The following is a 23,569-nucleotide window of genomic DNA, read 5'->3' on the forward strand; positions in this document are numbered from 1 at the left end:
AGAAATCATTTTTATTTTGTTACATTAAAAAATTTTTTTATATGTGTGATCATTCTTTCCACTTACATTGTTGTCATTGTATAAATTGTTTTCTTTGCTTGGTTTACTTAATATCAGTTTGTGTAGCTATTTCCACATTTTCTATAGTCATACATATTTTATTTTTTAGATCATGGTAATATTTCATTATATTTGTGTACCACATTTTGTTTGGCACTTCCCCAATCAATGTGATGAGGTTAGTAGCAGTCAGAGAGTTGTTAAAATCCCCTTATGGTCGGCACACAGATTCTTCATGAAAGAATTCATGAATCTGAATTACTAATTGGCAAAAAATGAAAGTTTATTGTTGGGTAGGAAGCCAGTTTTGCTAAGAGATTGACCTCTTTAGTAGCAAAGTCCTATTAGGGAAATGGAGACTGGCACTGAGAAGAGAATGCCTTCTCAGTGGGCAGGGTCCTAGAGAGCTGCTCTGGACCTTCTGCAAAGTCCTATTAGGGAAACTTCCCTTTAAAAGGGGTCTTGAGGCTTCAGATTTCAGAAAGCCAAAGTTTCCAGGCATAGATGCTTATTGGTAACCAGCCCAGCTCTCCTATTGGCATTAACAACACTTCAAAGGGATGCTTTTTGACCAACATTTCTAATTGAATCAAAGGGTCTGGCATCTCCAAAAGATAACTTATCTGGGGGGGATATGCCTTCCCCAGGAGGACTGAGACTCCAAAAGTGATCACAGATCAAAAGGGAGCACAGTTTCAGAATAATAATTTTAAAGGGAACACAGCTTCAGTAAAGGGAACAGTTTACCTCCCCTTCAGTTGGGCATCTATTTTCTTGTTGGCATACATATGTTAGTCTTACATAATGACTTTTTCTTATCAGTGGTTCCCTTGAGGTATAAATTCAGCAGTCTGTAATCCAAAGGGTATTGACATTTTAGTTAATTTACTTGTATAATTGCAAATTGCTTTGCAAAATAGCTGTACCATTTCACAACTTTACCTACAGTGTATTAATGTGCTTATCATTCCACAACCACTCTGAAATTGACCATTCCCATTTTTTATCACCTTTACTAATTTTCAGGGTGCTTCTACACTTTAGATATGAAACTCTATCAGAGAGGTTAATACAAAGATTGTTTTTCCCCTATTCAACTATTTCCTTTTTATTCTAGATGCATTAATTTTATCTGTGTAGGAACATTTCAGTTTCATATAATCAAAGTTATCTATTGTATCTTTTGTAATTGCCTCTAACTCTTGTTTAGTTAAGAATACATCTCTACCTATAGCTATGCAAAGTTTTGTTCTCTTCTAACCTTTTAATACTATGTATTGTGGAATATGGTGTAAGATTTTGGTCTAAGCCTAATTTCTGACAGACTGCTTTCCAGTTTTCCCAGTAGTTTTTATCAAATAGTTTTTTTAGGTAATTTATGTTTTACACTTTATCAAACACTAGATTAATGAATTCTGTTGTTTCTTATTCTTATTTGTTTAATCTGCTTACTTCCTCTATTTGAAACCAACATCAGATGGTTTTGATGAATTTTACTTTATGTAATTGTTTGTATTCTAGAACTGTTATTCCCCCTTTCTGCCTGTCTCTTTTCATTATTTCCCTTTATAGTCTTGTTCTTTTGTTTCTCTAAATTTATTTTATTAAATTCCATAAAATATTCCTTTGGTAATTTGATTGGTAAATTATTAAAAGTATAAATTAATTTTTGTTAGTATTGCCATTTTTTTTTTATATTGGCACAACCTAGCAAGTAACACTGACTATTCCTTCAGATATTTGTCTTTTATTTTCTTAACACTTTGTAACTGAATCTATTCAGGATTTTTTGTGTGCTTTGATGGATTGATACCCACTTATGCTGGGTATTCTGCAATGATTTAAAATGTGATTTCTCTTTCTATTATTACTTCTGAGGTTTTATTATTATTATTACTGTTATAAAGAAATACAATTGTTTTTGAGGGTTTGTTTTGTAGCTTGCAAACTCTGATGAAACTCTTGTCTCAGTTTCTTGGTCAAAATTTTGTGTACTAATTATTCTTTAAATTTTTTTTTATTATAGCTTTTTATTTACAAGTTATATGCATGGGTAATTTTACAGCATTGACAATTGCCAAACCTTTTGTTCCAATTTTTCCCCTCCCCCCTCATCTCTTCCCGCCATGGCAGGTTGACCAATACATGTTAAGTATGTTAAAGCATAAATTAAATACAATATAAGCATACATGTCCTAACAGTTATTTTGCTGTACAAAGAGTTTGAAATATGTACTAATTATTCTTTAAGAGTTTGATAGAATTTTCCTGTGAATCATCCCTCCCCCCATAAAAAGAAAACAACACCCTTTCCTCCCTCTTCCAGTAATTCCTTTACAACTGGTTCTATTTCTTTGTGTGAAGTTGGGTTTTTCTATTTGGTCTCCTGACATTTTGGGTATTTTATGTTTCTGTAGATATTTGTTTTCTATTTTGTTAGTGCATTTATTTTCTCATTATACACAAAACTGTACTTAATAACTTATCCAAAACAGAGAAACATTGAAGTTTCCTGTAACTATTGTGTTATATCTATATGTTCTTTAAACTTAACGTTTCCTTCACAAATTGAATACTAAGGCATTTGGAGCATATAATTGCCGATACTGGCTTCTTTCAGTATAATATAGTTGTTTATCCCTTTTTTTTTTATTTTTTGAATGCTTTTTCATTTTTCAGATAGCATGATTGTAACTCTTGTTTTTTTTATTTACTTGATGCATAGTAAAATTTTCAATTTTATTTTAAAAATGTATTTCTTGTGAGCAACACATTATAGAGTTTCTTTGTCTTATCTGTCACTTTTTTTGTCTTATTGGATTATTTAATCCATTTACATTTAAAGTAATGAGTTAAGTTTATATTTTCCTTCATATTTTTTTAAGTTGGGTTTTTATCGTGTTATGATCCCCTTCCATTTTTGTCCTGTGAAAATAGTCATTTCATTGACTTTAATATCTTTTAAGGTATCCATCCTATTCCCACTGGCTCCTTTCCTCTCACCTCCTCACCCCCACTTCCATTTGTTACTCCATTCCCTTCAAAGATTTGCTTATTAGTTCCTTTTTCTTTCCTGACTTTATGTAGTTGTATTCCCCTTTTTTTTCTTCTCAGTCAGGTAAATTCTCCCTTTTTCTCCTTTTCTTCAAATAATCCTGTTATTAAAAAATGTTCTTTCCAAATGGTATTTTTCTCACTCATCATTCTCATTTTGTTTACTCTAGACTCTCATTCTCTGATTCAAGACCCCAATAAGTATCTAGTCTGTCTTTACTCTGTATTCTTCATGCAAAGCTTCCATGATCTCCATTCTAGGCTCTACATTGTAGGCACTTTCTAATACTGCCTTGTAGGGCTTTCCTTTTTCCACTCTCAGTCCCAGAAGAATGCCAATGATTACAGGTGATGTGGAAGAAACTGATTCATGGTAGTAGTCTCCCATCAGATGCCTAATTATGCAGCCCCACCACTGATCTTGTTCATTTTTTCAACTCTTTTGTTCTTTCTTGCCTGGAAATCTCTGTGTCCATTCTCTTTTACTCCTTCAGGTATTAGATGCCCCCAAGAGTTCCAACTCCCCTTCTCCCTTTATTATCTCTTTTCTTTTTCCTTTTTTAAAATAGCTATTATGTCAGAATAAACTTCATTTCTATTTGCTTTAGAAAAACACTTTTTTTCTCTTCAGAACACCAATTTTAAGTGAAACATATAAAAGAGACGAGACAGACCAAATTATTGCCAAAAATGCCAAATTATTATCTTTCTTCAAATAGAGGAGAACTCATTAATGGAATCTTCTCTTACCTCCAAAGCAAGGTCTCCTTTCCCCATTCTGTTCAATTCCTTCCTTTCTTCCTCTATTATCTTATAGGCTCTTCTCATTTTAAAACCAAAGGATATCTTCCTCTCATTGCTAACCCTTAATTTGACCTAAGGACATTATTTACTCTCCTCTCTCCCCTTGCTGCCTCATGTTGACATATGCAGTCCCACAAAAAATGATATATTGAGTTGCAGACAGTATCATCAGGCTTTGTCCATTAGTATCCCCATCTGTCTCTTCACTGCTTTCCCTACCAGATTTCAGCTTCTTATATTGTCTCCTTGTGTATACATAAAAATGTCTTACCAGATCTCTTTGTTGTTACTCTGTGCTATTGCTGTCCTTGGCTGTTGCATTTATTCACTCCTCCTGCATATCTGTTGTTTGAGGTGTTTGAGAGGTGAATATCTTCAGTTTTGGTTTTCTAAAAATGCTTCAAATTATTTTTATTACTGAATATCCATCTTTGGTCTTATGTGGCTAGGTCACTCTGGGTTGCTTCCTGAACTCCACTGCTCTTTATAACACATTATTCCATTTCCTCCTCCTTTTTCTAGTAGGTGCAGAATAGGCTTGCATTATTTGAATGTCCATTCCTTTTTATTTGAAGGTCTTCCTCCTGATTACTTGCAAAACTGTTTCTGAATAGAATTATTAAATTTAATCACTATGTAGAAGTTTGGAGCCCTTGGCCTTTTTATTTTAAATGTCTGGAAGTTGTATGTGAATTCTTTCAATGGGAATTTCATTTTTTATATTCAGAAATTCTGAACAGCTATCTTCTATTATTTTCTTCATTACAGTAGTAAGATTGTGTCCTGTTGTAATCTTTTGAAAGATCTTTGATCCTTATGTTGTCTCTGTTCAATTTGGCTTTGAGGACAGTGTTTTACCTGCATAGTCAACATATTTGATATCTTTTAATGTGTTTCTCCTCTTCCAGGTTGTCTTTCATTTTTGTGTCTCTGCATTCCCAATCTATTGTTCTCTTTTGTTTCTTCAATGAGACTTAGCATCGAAGATTCAAGTTTTTCTATTCTGCTCATTTTTGCTGGGGGGAGCATAAATTCTGCTCACATGATTTTCATTTCTCTTTTAAACCACTCATGGTGTGTTATGGTTCCATGTTCTTGAATCCCACAGAGTACTCTGTCTCGTCAAATGTTGGATCATTTCTTTTTTTTTTTTTTTTGGCAGCATTTCTTCATAGATGCCTGAGCTTGTTTATTAGATCTGGAGGTTTTATTTACTTCTGTTGTTACTGTTTTTCTTGATTTATCTGTTTGAGGTCTTTGCATTTTCTTCTTCTGAAATCTTATTTTTCCAGTCTTTCCTCATACCATTTTCCTTATCATTTACCTCCTGACTCCCTCCCCTCTGTGGGTTCCTTGAGGCCTGGATCTTAAAGTGTCTCAGCCCTCTCCCACACTGGGCAACATGGCTCAACATCCTCCATCTGCCCCCCAAATAACATGGTCAGAGCTAGCCCCAGAGATGCTGTGCTCTTTCTTTAGGTTGGGAAGCTCCCTACATAGCTGGTGTTTTGTCCTGGTGATCTATTCCACTCTCTCTCTCTTCCTTGGTTCTCTTACCTGGCATCTCAGAGCCAGTTTTATGCAGCACTGGCAGTTCAGAACTTTGTACTGCTGGTGCTTCCAGGTTGCTGCCCTTAATAGGTTTCTGTTCCTGAAGGACTGTGAAGCTGGCAGTTGATACCTGAGCAAATTTCTGCAGTCTGGGGGTGCGATCCCCAATGACACTAGAAAGAAAGAGGATGGATGGGTTTTGATGTAAACCTGTGCCATGTTGTTGGGTCTGTTAGCATAGGCCCTGCCATTGGTAGCATGACAGGTCAAGAAAGGGTGCTAAGTGAATTAGTGATCAGTGATCATGATGTTCTTATGTTCTGGAAGTTTATATCTTCTTTGGATTCTTGTCCCAGAACATGAAAGACAGCTAAAATTACTTTATCTTGGTACATAATTTGTTTTGGGGAGATTTGAGATGTAATGGGGATTGGAGAAAATGTCACCCTCTATGTTGCTTATGTGATCTGCAAGTCTTCAGAATAATTTTCTATATCCAGTGAGACATTGTTCATCATCAAATAACTGCTTTGCCTTATAACATCTCCTTCTTGACATCTCTTTTCCCTCATGCCTTGTCCTTTTTCTGGAATGCTTATATCTTGAATCATTTTATGTCTGAAATCTGGCTTTCTAGTTGATTAACATCAATTTGCCTGTGACAACAGAAGTTAGAAACCAGATATCCTTGGGTGAAACCCCTCCCCTGAACAGTATGAAACTCCTGGCTTTCTTCAGTATCTCTTTATGCATGGAATCACAGACCCACAAGTCTCCACCAAGAGATGACAAATGATGCATTCTCTTGATTTCATCATCTTGCCTTGACCTGAAGACCATGATTCCTGAGACAATCTGGTGACGCTTCTGATTATGCCCCTTTCTATTCCCACCCCCATCCTGTTTAGAAAGTATTGACTACTTTTACTTTGGGGGCAGTGGTGGATTCTTTCCCAACATCTTTACCTTACTGCCCCTACCTTTCTTCCTTTATGGAATTCTCCTTTAGGAGTCTCTTTCAAACATAGAGACTTGCTGCTTTTAGCATGGATTGAATCATTTAATTCTTTTGGAAAGCCCCTTTAAGTTGGAACAATGGATTGGAGTATCTTATTTCACCCCTGCTTCTTATCCACCAGGAATTGGTCTAGTATCTACATGGAAATTAAAGTGGTGGTACAGCTAGAAAGATAAGCATTAGGGAAGCTGTAACAATGTCCAACAGAGTTCTGTGTTTCCTTTTGCTTTCAAGGGAGGTCAGATTTAAGTAACATAAGGATAAGCCAATACTGGAATCATATGGAGGAAAATAAGTCATATAATTTATTAACTTTAAAACTTCATATATATATCCATTGACCCACATTGAAAATACCATGCACAAAGCTTAAAAGGGGAGATGGGAAATCTCTTGGGTAACCACAAATAAGACATAATCAAAAGATCCTTGAGTTCCCTTGCCAGCCAACAGATTTCTACAACAGTTGTCACAGAGCTGCATGAGGAGATAAATGCCAAGAGCAATTTTTGAGGAAAGTGTACAACTGGTCCCATTCTTCCAATGATACTTAGGGGTACTCTGGACAAGCCAACCATGGGAACATACTATATGGATGCAAGAAATTCTTCAGGAAAGGTCACTGGTAGAGAACTATTTTTAATTGTTGAATTTTGGCTTTTAACACCAAGTGCTTAACTTACTCAGAAAATAATTCCTTATTTATTTGATTCTTCTGTATTTCATAAACACTGATTATTTTTTCCCCTAGACCAATAGGGTAGAAAAGAAAGCAGAGTTATAACTACATACATGCCTCTGATTTGAGCTGTGTCTGTGCCCAAATGTTCCTATTAGAGAGGACTTGAAGCTTGAGGAATTCTCCTATATAGCATCAGTGGGTGAGAAATCCTCATTAGGATTCTGTCAAGTTTTCTAAACTGGTAGGATCAGATAGGATGACATACGTGTGTGTGCAAGGGATAAACCTAAGAAGTGAGATAGTTTCTTTTCTTTTTTTTTTTTTTTCTTTTCTTTTTCTTTTCTCTTTTTGCTGAGGCAATTGGGGTTAAGTGACTTCCCCAGGGTCATACAGTTAATTAGGAAGGATTAAGTGTCTGAGGCCAAATTTGAATTCAGGTCCTTCTGACTTCAGGGCTGTTGCTCTATCTATTGCACTTCTTAGCTACCCTGAGATAGTTTCTTTTCCATTTTATACTTGAAAAGTCCAGAAATGATCACTTAACAACTGGAATATTACACAGGCAGGCTTAGGCCTCAAAGCTCCACCAACAACTTTTTAATCTCCATATGTATATGTATATGTATATGTGTGTGTCTGTGTGTGTGTGTATTTCAGACTAAAATACAGATTAAAATGTAAAAGCACCCCATTCAGATGGTAATAAACAATCTAGATCACACACACACACACACACACACACACACACACGAATTCAAGATCAACACTCACAAAATAACAAGGGGCAACTAAACAGGGTTGGTTTATGGAAAGAGATGTAAAAGCATTGCCAGAAACCAAACTTTGCTCTTCCAAATGGTCCATTCACTAGCTAATAAAAGAGGTTATAAAAGCTGTAGCAACATGTATGGTTGAGATTTTGAAATGTGGTTCTTCAAAAGGTTGCCAGGTTTCCTAAACTATTCCAGAGGATAAAGAGACCATGACCTAAGGGGGAAAGGGATGTATCAATTGGATTATCTCAGTGAAACCTCCTATCAAGCTGAGGTTTTGGGGGGCAGATGTGCTATCTTTATGATGAACAACTAACCCAGGGGTTACCAGTGAGCTACTGAGAGCAAGGTGACTTAGGGTATCAAAGAGACTTTCTGGTTTTACAGAAGAGAATGACTTTGGCTCAATATATTTCAGTTCCTTGGAGATCCAAATCTCCAACACTTGGTGGTAATTCATAACTTGCATAGATTTCTCCTTTCCTCTCTACTCTCTTCCTCTTTGCATTCCTCTCCCATTATCTATATCTAAGGAGGAATAGAACTGGCTTGATTTTTCACATAAATGACTTTTTATTCTGTGGTCAAAACAAGTTTTCAACTTTTCATATGAGGAGCTGCATCTGAGGATAAAATTCTGGGGGTGGGAAGGGGAAAGAAGAGGAAATCCTGTTTAGAAATTTAGTGCATATGAAAAAATATGGAAGAAATAAAATTTTGTATTCTCATCTCTCTAAAACGCAGGAAAATGAAATCAAGCCTGGGAATCCCATCAGAAGGGATAAGTTCAAATAGAATAGATTTGGTCTCACACTACCAATCAAACCACTTAGAGGCACCTGCCTAGTTCCAAATACTTCAGATCCACAACATAGTAGAATAGAGGAAATTAAAACTGAGAATTCTGAGAGATCCTTCCAATAATCAGTTTTATAAATCTGGAACTATGGTCAGAGTAAGGGCTCTGCACAGCTGGCAAGCTTAATTTTAGCTGCCAATGCTACCCTAGAGAGACTTGATCTCAACTCACTTTGGGGCAAAGGAAAGGCAGAGTTAGAAGTATAAGAGGTCTCTGTCTGGTACAGAGGTAAGCCTGATAAATAGGTTCTTTGGATATCTGATAGGGATTCAGAGTCCCTACAATGCAATGTTTGAACTTCCCCATCACAGATGTCCATGATTGGGGGAGGCGGGGATGGAAATGCTAACCTTACAACAGGGATAGATGGAACCACTCAACCTTTAGAACTCTGCTGCCATATTTCTACCTATATATCATCTTCCCTTACACAAATGCATGAAGCATATAAGAGAACATCTGGTTGAGCTCAAACAGATTCTATGTGCATAATTAAATACTGGTGGGGAAATTATACCCTAGAGACTTCCAATTTAAAAAAAAATTATAAGTAGAGAGATTAGTCTTATATAATGCCCATGGGAAACTGTAGTTTCACCAAATAGTGTAAACTGGTAGGAAAATTGCTTCAGCTTTATTTCCTCTTCAGATTTTTCCCCTGCCTTCAGTGGCAACCATCTAATGCTTCTAATTTTCTATAGTATCCATTCATATATTATCATGTATTTCAGAGGACTGACATATTCTTTCCTCATTTATTCCTATGGGTTGCTCTTGGCAGATAGCAGATATTGACAGGCTATTTCCTGCTGAGCTTTCTTAGGGCTTGTCCATTAGTATTGCTGGGAATTAGAAAGGGAACCCTTTTTTGCTAAGGCTAAGAAAACTCAGCTTCAGAATTAAATGATTTGATGTGAAAACCAGCTGGTGATGAGAGAAACAGAGAATGTAAAAGAGCCTGTCCTTTTAGAATAGCCTGTTATAAAAATGCTTTTTAATTAAAGAATGATGTTTGAACAAAACTGAACTTTCTCTTTGTGTATAGGAGAAATACATTCTGGAAATGAGGCCGGATACGCAATGGATTCTAATGTCTTGTGTTAATTTTCTATCATTCTTAGCATATGAAATTCTATTTTTTAAATATAATACATTTTGATTGTACTGACCAAACTTTAGATTACTAGCATGATCTCTTAGTTTCAAATTTGTCAGGATGCTAGTGAAATGGATCCTTATGAAAGGCATGACAGTTAATTTTCAAACAAATAATTTAAAATGATTTTTGTGGAGAAACAAATCCACTTCAGAGATAGGGACATAAATTCCTAACTCCTATGGAAATTCTGTAGCTCGTGCTCCAGCATCAAATGAAGAAAATGTCTTCTAGGATCCGATTCTCTTCCAGATCTTCATTTAAACTACATGCCCTTGAGGCCCAAGCTAGCTTTCGAGGGCCAACCTGGACTGGTCTGTGATTCCAGGCAAAAGCTTCCCTTGAAAGAGATGTCCGTGGTCTAGGAGCAGAGCTGGGACTCAGGGAATGAACCAAGTCCAACAGGGAGGTATTGTACCTGTGAGGAAAAAACACATACAAATGCCCAAATCATTAGAACAGGCAAATTTCCTTTCCAGAGAAAGAAGGATTGCTTTGTGCAAAATCTGGCTCACAATAATGGGGAGATGGACAGGAGGAGCAATTGTGTGAAAGTTAATTAAGAAAAAAGGCTTTAAAAGCCTGTTTTTGAATTATTTTCTTGTGAATACTAAAATATCGCTTTTTTGTCTCAGAGATTTGAAATACTGGGCAATTTAATCTTAGAAAGAAAGTAAAGGGGAGAAACCATTTTTCTGTCCAGCAATCTCATCAAGGGAGAGTTTGAAGTCAAAAGACAACTTGGAGGTCATGTCATGGTCAATTACACAACCCTCTTAGCCTCTAATTTAAGGACAGGTTATATTTGTCCCTAGAGTAGGAAGGCTGTGAATCATATACCAATCATCTCTTACTATAAGTCATAATAGGATTTTTACTCCAATAAAGCCTCATTTTGGCTAATAGCTGTAGCTTCTTCCTCCACCAAATCTATTAGTGAACAAAAAAGTGAGTTCTTATTCTGTATCCTGTATATTGATGGTTATCAAGACATAAATGCTGAATGAATGACATCAGTGGAAAAGAAGCAAAAGGAATAAGTAATAATCTTGGGAAATCAATCAAATAATCACTCAGTCCCTAGATGCTATTTAATTTCTATTTTCAATTCAGGCTAGTATTCAAGATCTTTCACAATTTGACCACAACCCATTTTCTTCAGTTTTATTTCCAGATGTACCTTGAAATGAAGTTTGGAGCAGATAGGGAAGTAGGCATGGGAGGACCCCGAAAGCACAGTAGTAGTAATAATAATAGTAGTAGCAAAAGTTGCTAAATAAAACAAGAAAACCCCAGTAAGAAAAAGAAAGTTTGCACTTATTCCTAATACATAATATATATTAAAGAGAAGAATTAACAAAGATAAAGATTATTTGATTTATTTATTTATTATGTACTTGTTCTCTAGTAAAACTGAGCTTCTGGTCATTCCTTTAACATAACTTGTCCTTTTTCACTTTCGTATCTTGATTCAAGTTGTCCTTTATATCATTCTCACAGAATGTCCTTTCCTCTATCACAATTTAAGCTGTTTGTAATCTGACCTTACCCATCCTTTAAAATAAACTCAACTGCAAGCACTTCCTCCAAAAAGGTTTCCCTTAACCCAAAGAATTCTAATAATATTATGAATGATTCTTAGGGCATTTACCATAAACTGTTCTATTATAATTATTTGTGAACCAAGTTTTATCACCAGAACTAGACTCTAAGTTTCCAGAATTCAGGGATTTGAACTTCTTTGACATCTCTAATGCTAGTGTTTTTCATGAGAAGAGAGTCCAGCAAAATATTTCTTAAAAGAATTACTGAAAATGAATGACAATAGCGAAAAAGGTCAAAGGGATATGGGTCTTTGAAAGATCCAATGCGGAAAAGAGTTAGGGCAAGGGAGAAGATTGAGAGGAAAAACCAGGATAAGTTAGGAAATAAGAAGAGAAAGAACCTCTAGTTTAATATGTGGCCACTGCCACTGCTGCCTTCTCTCACTCAGCAAAGGCATATATAGAGTCATATAAAGCCCCCATTTATACTCGTAGCACTTCTGAAACTGACATACCCCAAGATTTTGAGAGGGTAGGAAGAGTGATCTGGATAGAAAGATGGGATGCAATTGTATCTGAGCCCACTTTGATAAAGGGAACAGCAAAGGTCAGTTAAATATATAAGGGACCTGGAAATAGTGGCTGTAAGGAGCTTAGAGGATTGATTTGTATCCATACATCAATTTTGGGTTAGGATACCAGCTAGTAACTAATGGTTCATGGAGTGAATATATAGAATCCTCATTCAAAATAAACCAAATAATCTTTGTGTTAATTCGTTTCATTAATACACATTATTTATTAGGAATAGGTACAAACTCTCCTGTTCCCACTGGGGTTTTCTTTCCTTAATCACATTTCATTTAGAAACTTTTGCTGCTGTTGTTGCTGCTGCTACTGCTATTACTTGTACTACTACCACCACTATGACTACTATTACTAACTACTACTACTATTATTAACTTCTACTACTACTACTATTACTACCACTACAATAACAACAACAACTACTACTACTACTACTACTAACTACTAGTTAGTAGTACTAGTATTAGTAGTCGTTACCACTATCTCTACTACTAATACTACTAACTAGTAGTACTAGCTAGTAGTATTAGTAGTCGTAGTGGTAGTAATAGTAGTAGTAGTAGTCATAGTAGTAGTAATAATAGTAGTAGTAGTAGTGGTACCACCACTATTAACTACTACTACCACTACTATTAACTACAACAACAACACTTTTTGGGTCCTCCCACACCTACTTCCCTATCTGCTCCATATTTTATCCCAAGGTTCTTTCTACCTTCCAAGGTACATATGTACATCTGTATTCTAATGTGCAAATGAGGGAATTCTATGGGAGGTATTCAGGGTGCTCCCTCTAAACCAGGGGTCCTCAAACTTTTTAAATAGGGGGCCAGTTCACTGTCCCTCCGACTGTTGGAGGGCAGAACTATAGTAAAAATAAAAACTTTGTTTTGTGGGCCTTTAAATAAAGAAACTTCATAGCCCTGGGTGAGGGGGGATAAACATCCTCAACTGCTGCATCTGGCCGGCGGGCTGTATTTTGAGGACCCCTGCTCTAAACCCTCCTGTGCTATACTGTCTATTATAAGTGTCTTCTGAGGCAATAAGAACTTGCTCTTCTATTGCATGATAATAGATATCAAATAATGAAAATGTAAAAACCAATACACATAAGGTGAATGTAAAGTCTCAGATATCATTTGGCTCAAAAGGGAATTTTAAGCTCATAAAAGATGACCCTTCTCTTTGGGTTAGGGAACAACATTCATAATAACTCCCATCTACTTGCTACATGTATGACTTTGGGCAAAGCCATTTTACTTCTCTGGGCCTCTGTTTCCTAATCTATAAAGTGAGGAAGTTGGAGTAGATGGTCTATTTTTCAGGTCCCTTTTATCTATAACTTCAAGATCTTAAAATACAATCCTTTAAGAGATACAAAAGTGTCTTCTGTGCGACAACATTTTAAAGGCAGAGCATCTCCAGCCCTTCTCATAGTCTCTCATACTTATGAGACTGAACCTCACCTAATCAAAATTATGGTAGTTGTAATATACACTGATATGAGCCTCAGGTCACGCCCCACTATTTCTCAAGGAGTTTAGCACCCAATTCAAATTATTTTTCTTTTTCCACAACTCCTAAACCTTCAATTTCTTTAACCTCCTTAAGCACTACTCCTTTATTCCACTTTAACAACACATAAGTATGATAACCTACTAGAATTTGCCATTATTTAGTAATGTTTCTACTTCTGTAACTAGAAACTATATTTACCCTCATTCTCATCCTTCTCCCTATGCTTTATACCCCCTCTTACACCTGAACTTTGCCCCCATTCAAACTGCAATTTCCTCCACCTTTCAGTACATTTTCAGGTCATTTACCTTTGACCTAGTTTCACTCTCTCCTAATTCCTTCCCTTCCCTCAATCTTCAGTCTCACATCACACACTGTCCACTGGACATATTCAAACTAGATATCCTTAACTCAGTAGTTAATAATTTCAACCCCACCCTATCCTCTGTTCTCAAATTCTTTGCCCCTTTGTCCTATCATCATCTTCTTTTGCTAAGTTTCAGCCTCTGATTACTTCCATTTGCATCATTTGCATCTATTCATGAATTGTTGCAAAAAACTAGATAAAATTCACAGCCATGCTGACTTGGTATACTTCAAATTTATGCTTTCCAATCTCATCCAGACCCTCATTGAAGTAAGTCATTCTTTTTATTCATTCCTAATAGATTTCTCTTAACTACTCACAGAAACTATTTCAAACCTTTTTTTCCCCTCTCTTCAAGTTTTCCTCTACTCCACCCCCAGTGGAACTCAAATTTTATTTTTTATAATATTACTTATAATATTTATAATAATAGCTTTTTATTTTTCAAAATACATGAAAAGATAGTTTTTAATATTCACCCTTGAAAAACATTGTGTTCTAAATTTTTCTTCCTTTCTCCCTTCTTCCCCCTCCCCTAGACCCCCTATATAGGGGATATAAATCTCCTAATCAGTAATCTAATATAGGTTAAGCATGTGCCATTCCTGTAAATATATTTTCACTTTTATCATGCTGTAAAAGAAAAATCAGATCAAAAGGCAAAAAATTAGAAAGAAAAACACAATCAAGCAAACAGCAACAAAAGTGAATATATTCTATTGTGATCCATATTCAGTCCCCACAGGCCTCTCTTCTGGATGCCGATCTCCATCATAAGACCATTGGAACTGGCCTGAATCACCTCATCATTGAAAAGAGTCAAGTCCATCAGAAATGATCATCGGATTATCTTGCTGCTGTTGGGTATAATGATCTCCTGGTTCTACTCATTTCACTTAGTTCATAAGTCTCTCCAGGCCTTTCTGAAGTCATCCTGATGACTGTTTTTTTATAGAATAATATTATTCCTTAACATATATATATATATATATCTTTCTCTCTCTCTCTCTATATATATATATATATCATAATTTATTCAATCATTTCCCAACTGATGGGCATCCACTAAGTTTCCAGTTCCTTGCCACTACAAGAAGAGCTGCTAGTTAGTCTCTCTAGGCCCTTCTGAAATCATCCTGCTGATCATTTCTTACAGAACAATAATATTCCATAATATTCATATGCCACAATTTATTCAGCCATTCTCCAACTGATGGGCATCCACTCAGTTTCCATTTTCTGGCCACTACAAAGAGGGCTACAACAATACAGGCCCTTTTCCCTTCTTTAGTATATCTTTGGGGTTTAAGCCCAGTAGTAACACTGCTGGATCAAAGGGTACACAGTTTGATAGCTTTTTGAGCATTAATTCCGAATAGTTCTCCAGAATAGCTGGATGTATTCACAATTCCACCAACAATGTATTAGTGTCCCTGTTTTCTCACATCCCCTCCAACATTCCTCCAACATTTCCTTCCTGTCATTCTAGCCAATCTGACAGATATGTAGTGGTGTCTCAAAATTGTCTTAATTTGCATTTCTCTGATTAGTATATTAGTATTTTAAATTTTCCTATATACTCTCCATCAATTGTCAGTTTCCTTTTCTATCAAATTAGCCAATTTGAATAGATGTGAGGTAATTGCTCAGAGTTGTTATAATTTGGATTTCTCTCATCAATAGTGATTTAGAATATTTTTATATGACTATAGATTGGTTTAATTACTTTATCTGGATGACCTGTTCATATCATTTATCAACTGAAGAATGGCTCTTATTTCTAGAAATTTGACTCAATTTTTTTTGTGTGTTTGAAAAAGTCTTTATCAGATAAATTCACTGTAGATTTTTTTTCATAGTAATGATTACCACCTTTGTATTTCACTTCATCCTATTTCTAACTGTTTCTCCTACTCTCTCGCCTTTTATTCTGTTCTTTCTCAAAAGTGTTTTACTTTGGATTTTTATCACCCCCAAACATCTCTCCCTTCTATTAGTAATATCCCATTCTTTTCCTTTCCTACTTTTCTATATGATAAGATAGATCTCTACATCCAACTGGGTGTGTATATTATTCTCTCTTTGAGTCAGTTTTGATAAGCATAAAGCTTTTATGGGTTCTCCTCCCCACTTCTCCCATTTCTCATTCCATTGTAAAATCTTTTCCAAGCCTCTTTTTGTCAGATAATTTATCCCATTCTACCTTTTCCTTTCTCCTTCTCCCACTGCATTCTTCTTTCTCATATATTAATTATATTTTTCTAGATAATCATGCTATTATATTAAACTTTTATGACACAAACGTGGTACTGATACCTAAACCAGGTAGAAATTTAGTAGGACTCCTTCAATCCCTATTTTTTCAAATAGTTTATATAGCATTGGAGTTAATTGTTCTTTAAATGTTTGGTAGAATTCACATGTAAATCATCTGGTCCTGTGGATTTTTTCTTAGGGAGTTGATTAATAGTTCTATTTCTTTTTCTAAAATGGGACTATTTAACCAATTTACTTCTTCCTCTGTTAATCTGGGCAACCTATATTTTTGAAGGTATTCATCATTTCATTTATCAAATTTATTGGCATAAAGTTGGGCAAAGTAATTCCTAATTATTGCTCTAATTTCCTCTTCATTAGTGGCAAGTTCTCCCTTTTCATTTTTAAGACTAACAATTTGATTTTCCTCTTTCCTTTTTTAATCAAATTTACCAAGGGTTTCTCTATTTTGGTGGTTTTTTCATAAAACAACTCTTAAGTTTATTTATTAATTCAATAGCTTTTTTTTTACTTTCAATTTTATTAATCTTTTATTTTTAGAATTTCAAGTTTAGTATTTGATTGGGGGGGGGTTTAATTTGCTCTTCTTCTACCTTTTTTAGTTGCAAGCCTAATCCATTGATTTTCTCTTTCTCCATTTTATACAAGTAGGCCTCTAGAGATATACAACTTCTTCTTCCTACCGCTTTGGCTGCATCCCACACATTTTGGTATGTTGTCTCATTACTGTCATTCACTTGGGTGAATTTATTAATTATGTCTATGATTTGTTGTTTTCCCCATTCATCCTTTAGAATGAGATTATTTAGTTTTCAATTACTTTTTAGTCTATTTTCCCCTAGCTTTTTATTGAATGTAATTTTTATTTCATTGTGATCTGAAAAGGATGCATTTATTATTTGTGCCTTTCTGCATTTGAATCTGAGGTCTTTATATCCTAATATATGGTCAATTTTTGTAGGTTCCGTGAACTGCTAAGAAGAAAGTGTACTCCTTTCTGTCTCCATTTAGTTTTCTCCAAATATCTATCATACCTAACTTTTCTAGTGTTCAGCTTACCTCTTTAACTTCTTTCTTATTTATTTTGTGGTTTGATTTATCTAGTTCTGAGAGTGCAAGATTGAGATCTCTCAATATTATAGTTTTGCTGACTTTTTTCTTGCAGCTCTCAACTTCTCCTTTAGGAATTTAGATGCTATACCACTTGGTGCATATATATGTAGTATTGATATTGCTTCATTATTTATGCTACCCTGTAGCAAGATATACTTTCCTTCCTTAACTCTTCTAATTAGATCATTTTTTGCTTTTGCTTGACCTGAGATCGGGATGGCTACCCCTGCTTTTTTGACTTCAGCTGAAGAATGGTAGATTCTGCTCCGGATTTTTACCTTTACTCTGTATGTATCGCCCTGCTTCAAATGTGTTTCCTTTAAACAACATATTGCAGGATTCTGGTTTTTAATCCAGTCTGCTATCTGCCTCTGCTTTATGGAGAAGATTACCCCATTCACATTTATGGTTAAAATTACTAATTCTGTATTTCCTGCCATCTTGTTAACCCCAGATCATGCTTTTCTCTTTCCTTTTCCCCTTACCCTACTCCCCAGTATTAAACTTATGAGCACCACTTGACTTACACAGCCCTCCCTCTTTAGGATCCTTCCCTTCCCCCTTTTCTTAAACCTTTCTCTTACAATTTCTGTATTACCTTCTATTTATCCTACCCCTTCCCTTTTCACTTTTCCCCTTCCACATTTCAGTGAGGTAGGAGAAGTCTCTCTGTAAATCAAATATGTCTAATATTTTCTCTTTGAGCCAGTTCTGATGAGAGTAAGATTTACACTATGATCACCCCCCCTCCTTTCTTTCCCTCAGATATAAAAGGTTTCCTTTGCCACTTCGTGAGATATAGTACCTCCACTTTTCCTTTTTTATGGTATAATTTCCTTTCCACCTCTAGATCCTTTTTTATATTATAACAGTAAACCAAATTATACATGGACTCTTTATGTATACCCATAATAAAAATACAGTTCTCAAGAATTCTTTTTACCTCTTTATGCTTCTCTTAAGTCCTATATTTGGAGGTCAAACTTTTTGTTTAGCTCTTTTTTTTCTCAGAAATAAGTAAAATTCACTTATTTCATTGAATGTCCATCTTCTTCTCTGGAAGAAAATGCTCAGTTTGGCTGGGTAAGTTATTTTTGGCTGCATATCAAGTTCCTTTACCTTTCGGAATATCAGATTCTAGGCCCTTCGATCCTTTAATGTGGAAGCTGCTAGATCCTGAGTGATCCTTATTGTGACTCTTTGGTATTTGAATTATTTTTTTCTGGCTGCTTGCAGTATTTTTTCCTTGGTCTGATAGTTGTGGAATTTAGCCACAACATTTCTTGGAGTTTTAATTTTAAAATCTTTTTCTGTAGCTGATCGATAAATTCTTTCAATCTCTATTTTACCTTCTGTTTCTATGATGTCTGGGCATCTTTTATGATTTCCTGAAAAATAGTGTCTAGGCTCTTTTTTTATAAAGGCTTTAGGGAGTCCAATAATCCTTAGATTGTCTCTCCTAGATGTATTTTAGTATCTTTTCCCCCATCTTAGAGTTCCTCCCCCTATCTTAATTTTTTCCCTCACAATTTCTGTATTCCCTTCCACTTAGCTTATTCCTTCTCTTTTCACTTTTCCCCTCCCACTTTTCAATGAGGTGGGAGAAGTTTCACCATAAATCGAATATGTCTAAAATTTTTCTCTTTAAGCCAATTCTGATGGCAGTAAGATACACACTATGTTCATCCCCCTCCATCTTTTCTCTCAGATAAATAGGTTTCCTTTCCCTCTTCATAAGATGTAGTACCCCCCATTTTACCCTTTTCTGGGTACAATTTCCTTTCCACCTCTAGTTTCTAGAATAAGGTATATATGTATTCTTTATATATCTTTATAGCAGAAGTATAGTTCCCAAGATTTCTTTTTACCTTTTTAGGTTTCTCTTGCATTCTACATTTGTAGATCAACCTTTTTGTTTTGTTCTGGTTTTTTCATCAAAAATAGGTGAAATTCGCTTATTTTGTTGAATGTCCATCTTCTTCCCTGGAAAAAGATGCTCATTTTAGCTGTATAAATTATTTTTGGTTGCATGCCAAGTTCCTTAGCCTTTTGGAATATCATATTCCAGGCTCTTCAATCCTTTAATATGGACGCTGCTAAGTCTTGAGTAATCTTTATTGTGGCTCCTCTTTATTTGAATTGATTTTTTCTAGCAGCTTGCAGTATTTTTTCCTTCGTCTGATAGTTCTGGACTTTGGCCACTATATTTCTTGGTGTTTTGATTTTAGGGTCCCTTTCAGTAGGTGATTGATGAATTCTTTCAATGTCTATTTTATCCTCTGTTTCTATAACTTCTGGGCATCTCTCTTTGATAATTTCCTGGAAAATAGTGTCCAGGCTCTTTTTTTCATCATATTTTTCAGGGAGTCCAATAATTCTCAGATTGTCTCTCCTAGATCTATTTTCCAGGTCTGTTATTTTCCCAAGAAGGTATTTGACATTTTTTTCCATTGGTTCATTTTTTTGGTTTTTGCTTGATTGATTCTTGGTGTCTCCTCAAGTTATTCAATTCCATTTGTTCAGTTCTGATTTTCAATGAAGTATTTTCTTCCCTCACTTTTTTAATATCTTTTTCTAATTGTCCAATTGAGCTTTTAAGTGATTTGTTTTGTTCTATGGAATTTTTTTCCATTTTTAAAACTTTTATTTTATTTTTGAGAGCTATTTTCTTTTTCCAGTTCACTAATTCTGTTTTTCAAGGATTTGATTTTTTTATCCACTTTAAATGAGTGGGATGACTGATCCAGACTCTTTTGCCAAGCTTCCCTTCCCTTTTCCCATTTTTCTTCTAGCTCTTTTATGAGAGCCTTTTTAATTTCTTCTATGAGAGTCTTCTGTGTTGAGGATCAGATCATATCCCCTTTTGGGAAGTCATCTGGAGACAGTCTGTTTTTAGTCTCCTCAGGGTTTAAAATCTGTTCTTCACCATATAGAAGCTATCAATGATTAGGGTCCATTTAAATTTTTGGCTCATTTTGTCAAAGAAGATTAAAGAAAACTAACAAGAAAAACAAATGATCTGGTTTTTTTTTGGGGGGGGGCGGGGAGGGCTGGGTAGTGTTACTGAGCTTCCTCTACAGACTGTGGGGGGCAGCATCGAGGCACTAGCAGGACAGCAATGGCTGTGCTGCGCCTATGCTCTGAGAGCATGCTGAGACACTGTGGGGAGGGGTGTCCACGTCCTGAGAGACTCTAGCTGCTCAGGGTTGTATTCTTCACCCCTTGTGTTTTTAGCTTCTCTGCTTGTCTGCTGGTTTGCTGCCAGGGCAAAGTATCCAATACTGTAGTAAAACTCTCTTTGCAGAGACGGCTGAGATCATACAGCTCCCCTCCCCGCCTTCTCCCTACCCCCATCCCCCTCCCCCCCTCCCACTACTGTCTGCTCAACTGTAAGCTGCCTACCATGCTCTCACTGCCTCAGTCTGCGCCTGATCTAAAACCTTCCCCACCCTCGAGCAAAAACAGACCTTTCCTGGTGAATTTCAAGGATGTCTTCTCTTGGTAATTGTTTGTAGGGTTCTTTTTCAGTCAAGCACTAATTCCGAGGCTCATCATGAAATAAATTCTGAGAGAAAATGCGGAGCTTAAGTCGATGTGTGCGTCCTCTCTGCCATCTTGGCCAGAAGTCTTCAATTTTTTTATAAGTTAAGATGTGCCTTTAGGGCGGGAGAGGTTTTCCAAGCAACTGCAGCTGTGTTGGGTTAGGGCTGACTCACTCCTGGTGCTGGCTGCCACGTGGAATTGTCAGCGATGCCCCAGGGCTCTGTGCTGTATGCCCTGGTATTTGTAGTCCAAGTCTTCTCAGGCCTCTGAGACTGCATTGCTTGGGCACTCTGGGCTGTCTGTGCTGGCATCTGTGGTCAACTGACTGGGCCTCATTGTCTCTCTCCCACTTCCTAGAGGTCACAGCACTACCACACTGAGACTACTCTGCCCCAGGGCTCTGTTGTGCTGGCATTTGTGATCAGCTATTTGTGCTTCTCTGCCTCTCTCCCGGTTCTGATTGAAACAGATCTTTTCTGGTTCTGTTCCGTCCCATAAATTCTCTGCCCCAGGACTCTGAGCTGTCTGTGCTGGTTTGTACTGGTTGCCCTGGCTGCCTTCATCCCATTTCCAATTGAAACAGATTTTTTTTGGTGATATTTGAAATTATCTTCTGCTGATAATTTGCTGCACTCCCATTATTTGTGGGCTCTGTATGTCCAGACAGAGGCTGGATTTAATAACTATTATGAGGGTTGTAAAGAAGGTCAAAGAGAAATGTGTGTCATCTCCATCATCTTGGCTCTGCCCCCTAGGAAATTCTTTTTCACAAATTTTTAATATAATTTTTCATTTGGCAATTCTATTTTTAAGGTATTATTATTATTTTTTTTGTGCCTCCTTTACCAAGCTGTTGACTTTTTTCATGGTTTTCCTGCATCACTTTCATTTCTCTTCTGAATTTTTCCTCTACCTTCTTACTTGATTTTTAAAATCCTTTTTGAGTTCTTCCATGACCTGAGATAAATTCATATTTTTATTTGAGGTTCTGGAAGAAGGAATTTTGTCTTTGTTGTTTTCTTCTGTGTGTTTTGATCTGAATATATGTTACACCACAATAATTTTCTGTGGTCAACATTTTCTTCTATTGTTTGTACGTTTTCCAGCCTACTTCTTGTCTTTTAACTCTGTTAAAGTGTAATTTTGCTTCCTGAGTGAAGGGGGCATTATTCCAAGCTTCAGGTTGTTTTGTATAGCTGTTTTTAGAGCTAATTCTGGGAATCTGTTAGTTTTGAGCTCTTCCAAAGTAGTATGATCTATGGAGAAGTAAATTTACTACTATCTGTGCACTGATTTGTGAGCAACCACAAGCATTCTTTTAAATCCAGGAACCAGGGTTCTCCTGTGGTGGCAAACTTTCTTTGCTAGTATTTCTCCTTGCACTGAGAGTAAAACCCCAAACTGTATCCTAGATTGTGTATAGGACATGCCAGACAACAGAGTCCAGCCCCTGGTGCCAGCAAAGGGATCTCTAATATTCTCTTCTCTAAAGTATAATGTTCTCTGAAAGCAGGTTTCTTGGGGGGCTTCTGTGAGCAGCCTTAATTTTAGCTCAGAGTAATAATCACCTCAAATGCAGCAGAGTTAAAAGTTCAATCCTTTATTGTCTTCTTCAAAATATCCCAGTTAGCTTTCTTAGAGGCCTATCTCTCTCCTTGGTTCTGAGAGCTCTTGCTGCTAGTCCTTTGTCTCTTCCAGCTTCAGCCTCTAGCTCTCTCCGAATCTCCAGCCAGCACAAAGGTGGAAGAAGGAATAGCTGTGACTCCACCTCCCAGAGAGTGGGCTTGCGGGTTTCAGACTTGTGAATCTCCTGAAGTCTCTAGTGGGCTTGTCCTTTAGTGGGCTCCTCCTTATATATGCTCTCTTAAGGTGTGAACTCTAATGTATGAACTAATATGTGAACTCTCTTAAAGGTGCGAACTCTAAAGGTGTGAACTAAGTACATAAGCATTGTTCTCTATCAATTCCAGTGACTTAACACCCTGTTTCAAGTTCTGTCCCATAACAGGGATCCTTGTATACTCTCTTCTGACCAGTTGTGTAATGCCTTTAGTCTATGGGCTGAGAATTCTAGACATCAACACTGCTGCTTCTGGTTCTGTTGTCCTAAGGTCAGCTCCTGTTATGCTGGGACCAGATCTATGTTGATGCAGCTTGACCTGTACCCCCCCTCTTACCCTGATACAAAAATCCTTTTCTGTCAACCTTCTAAATTGTCTTATGCTGAAAAATTGTTCCACTCAGTCTTTCTGTGGGTTCTGCTGCACTGGAATTAGTTTAGAGTCATTATTTAAAGGTATTTGGAGCAGTCTGAGGGAGAGCTCAGCAGAATCCCTGCTTTTACTCCATCTTCTCTGTTTGGCTTTTAAAAGTTCTATACAACCTGGTCCCAACTTATTTTGTCATCCTCATTGACATCATGTTTACTCTGCAAATTAGCTAAATTGACCTATTTTTTTCCTTACCTGTGATACTCTATATTTAGTTTTGTTGCATTTTTACTGGCCCATCCGCTGGAATACACTTATTTCTTAACCTCACCTTTCAGGGATTCTCAGTTGGAGGTTAGGCACCATCTTCTTATTGAAGCCTTTCCTTATTTGCCTAATGGATAGTGCCCTTCCTCCCAATTGCCCTGTATTTAATTTCCTCACATATATAC

At 36.4% G+C, this 23,569-nt stretch overlaps 1 protein-coding gene across 2 annotated transcripts in view; it reads right to left on the minus strand.

Annotated features, from left to right (window-relative positions):
- Nucleotides 1–7,543: 7,543 nt before the first annotated feature.
- KIAA1328 (KIAA1328 ortholog) overlaps nt 7,544–23,569 on the minus strand; it is a 562,551-nt gene continuing 546,525 nt past the window's right edge. For both annotated transcript variants that reach the window (XM_031946042.1, XM_031946041.1), the window contains one exon: nt 7,544–10,375. In XM_031946042.1, coding sequence (XP_031801902.1) covers nt 10,168–10,375 — 208 coding nt within the window. In that variant the 3' untranslated portion in view covers nt 7,544–10,167. The remainder of the gene's footprint in view (nt 10,376–23,569) is intronic.

This window comes from Sarcophilus harrisii, chromosome 1 (genome assembly GCF_902635505.1).
Source record: "Sarcophilus harrisii chromosome 1, mSarHar1.11, whole genome shotgun sequence".
Classification (NCBI taxonomy): domain Eukaryota; kingdom Metazoa; phylum Chordata; class Mammalia; order Dasyuromorphia; family Dasyuridae; genus Sarcophilus; species Sarcophilus harrisii.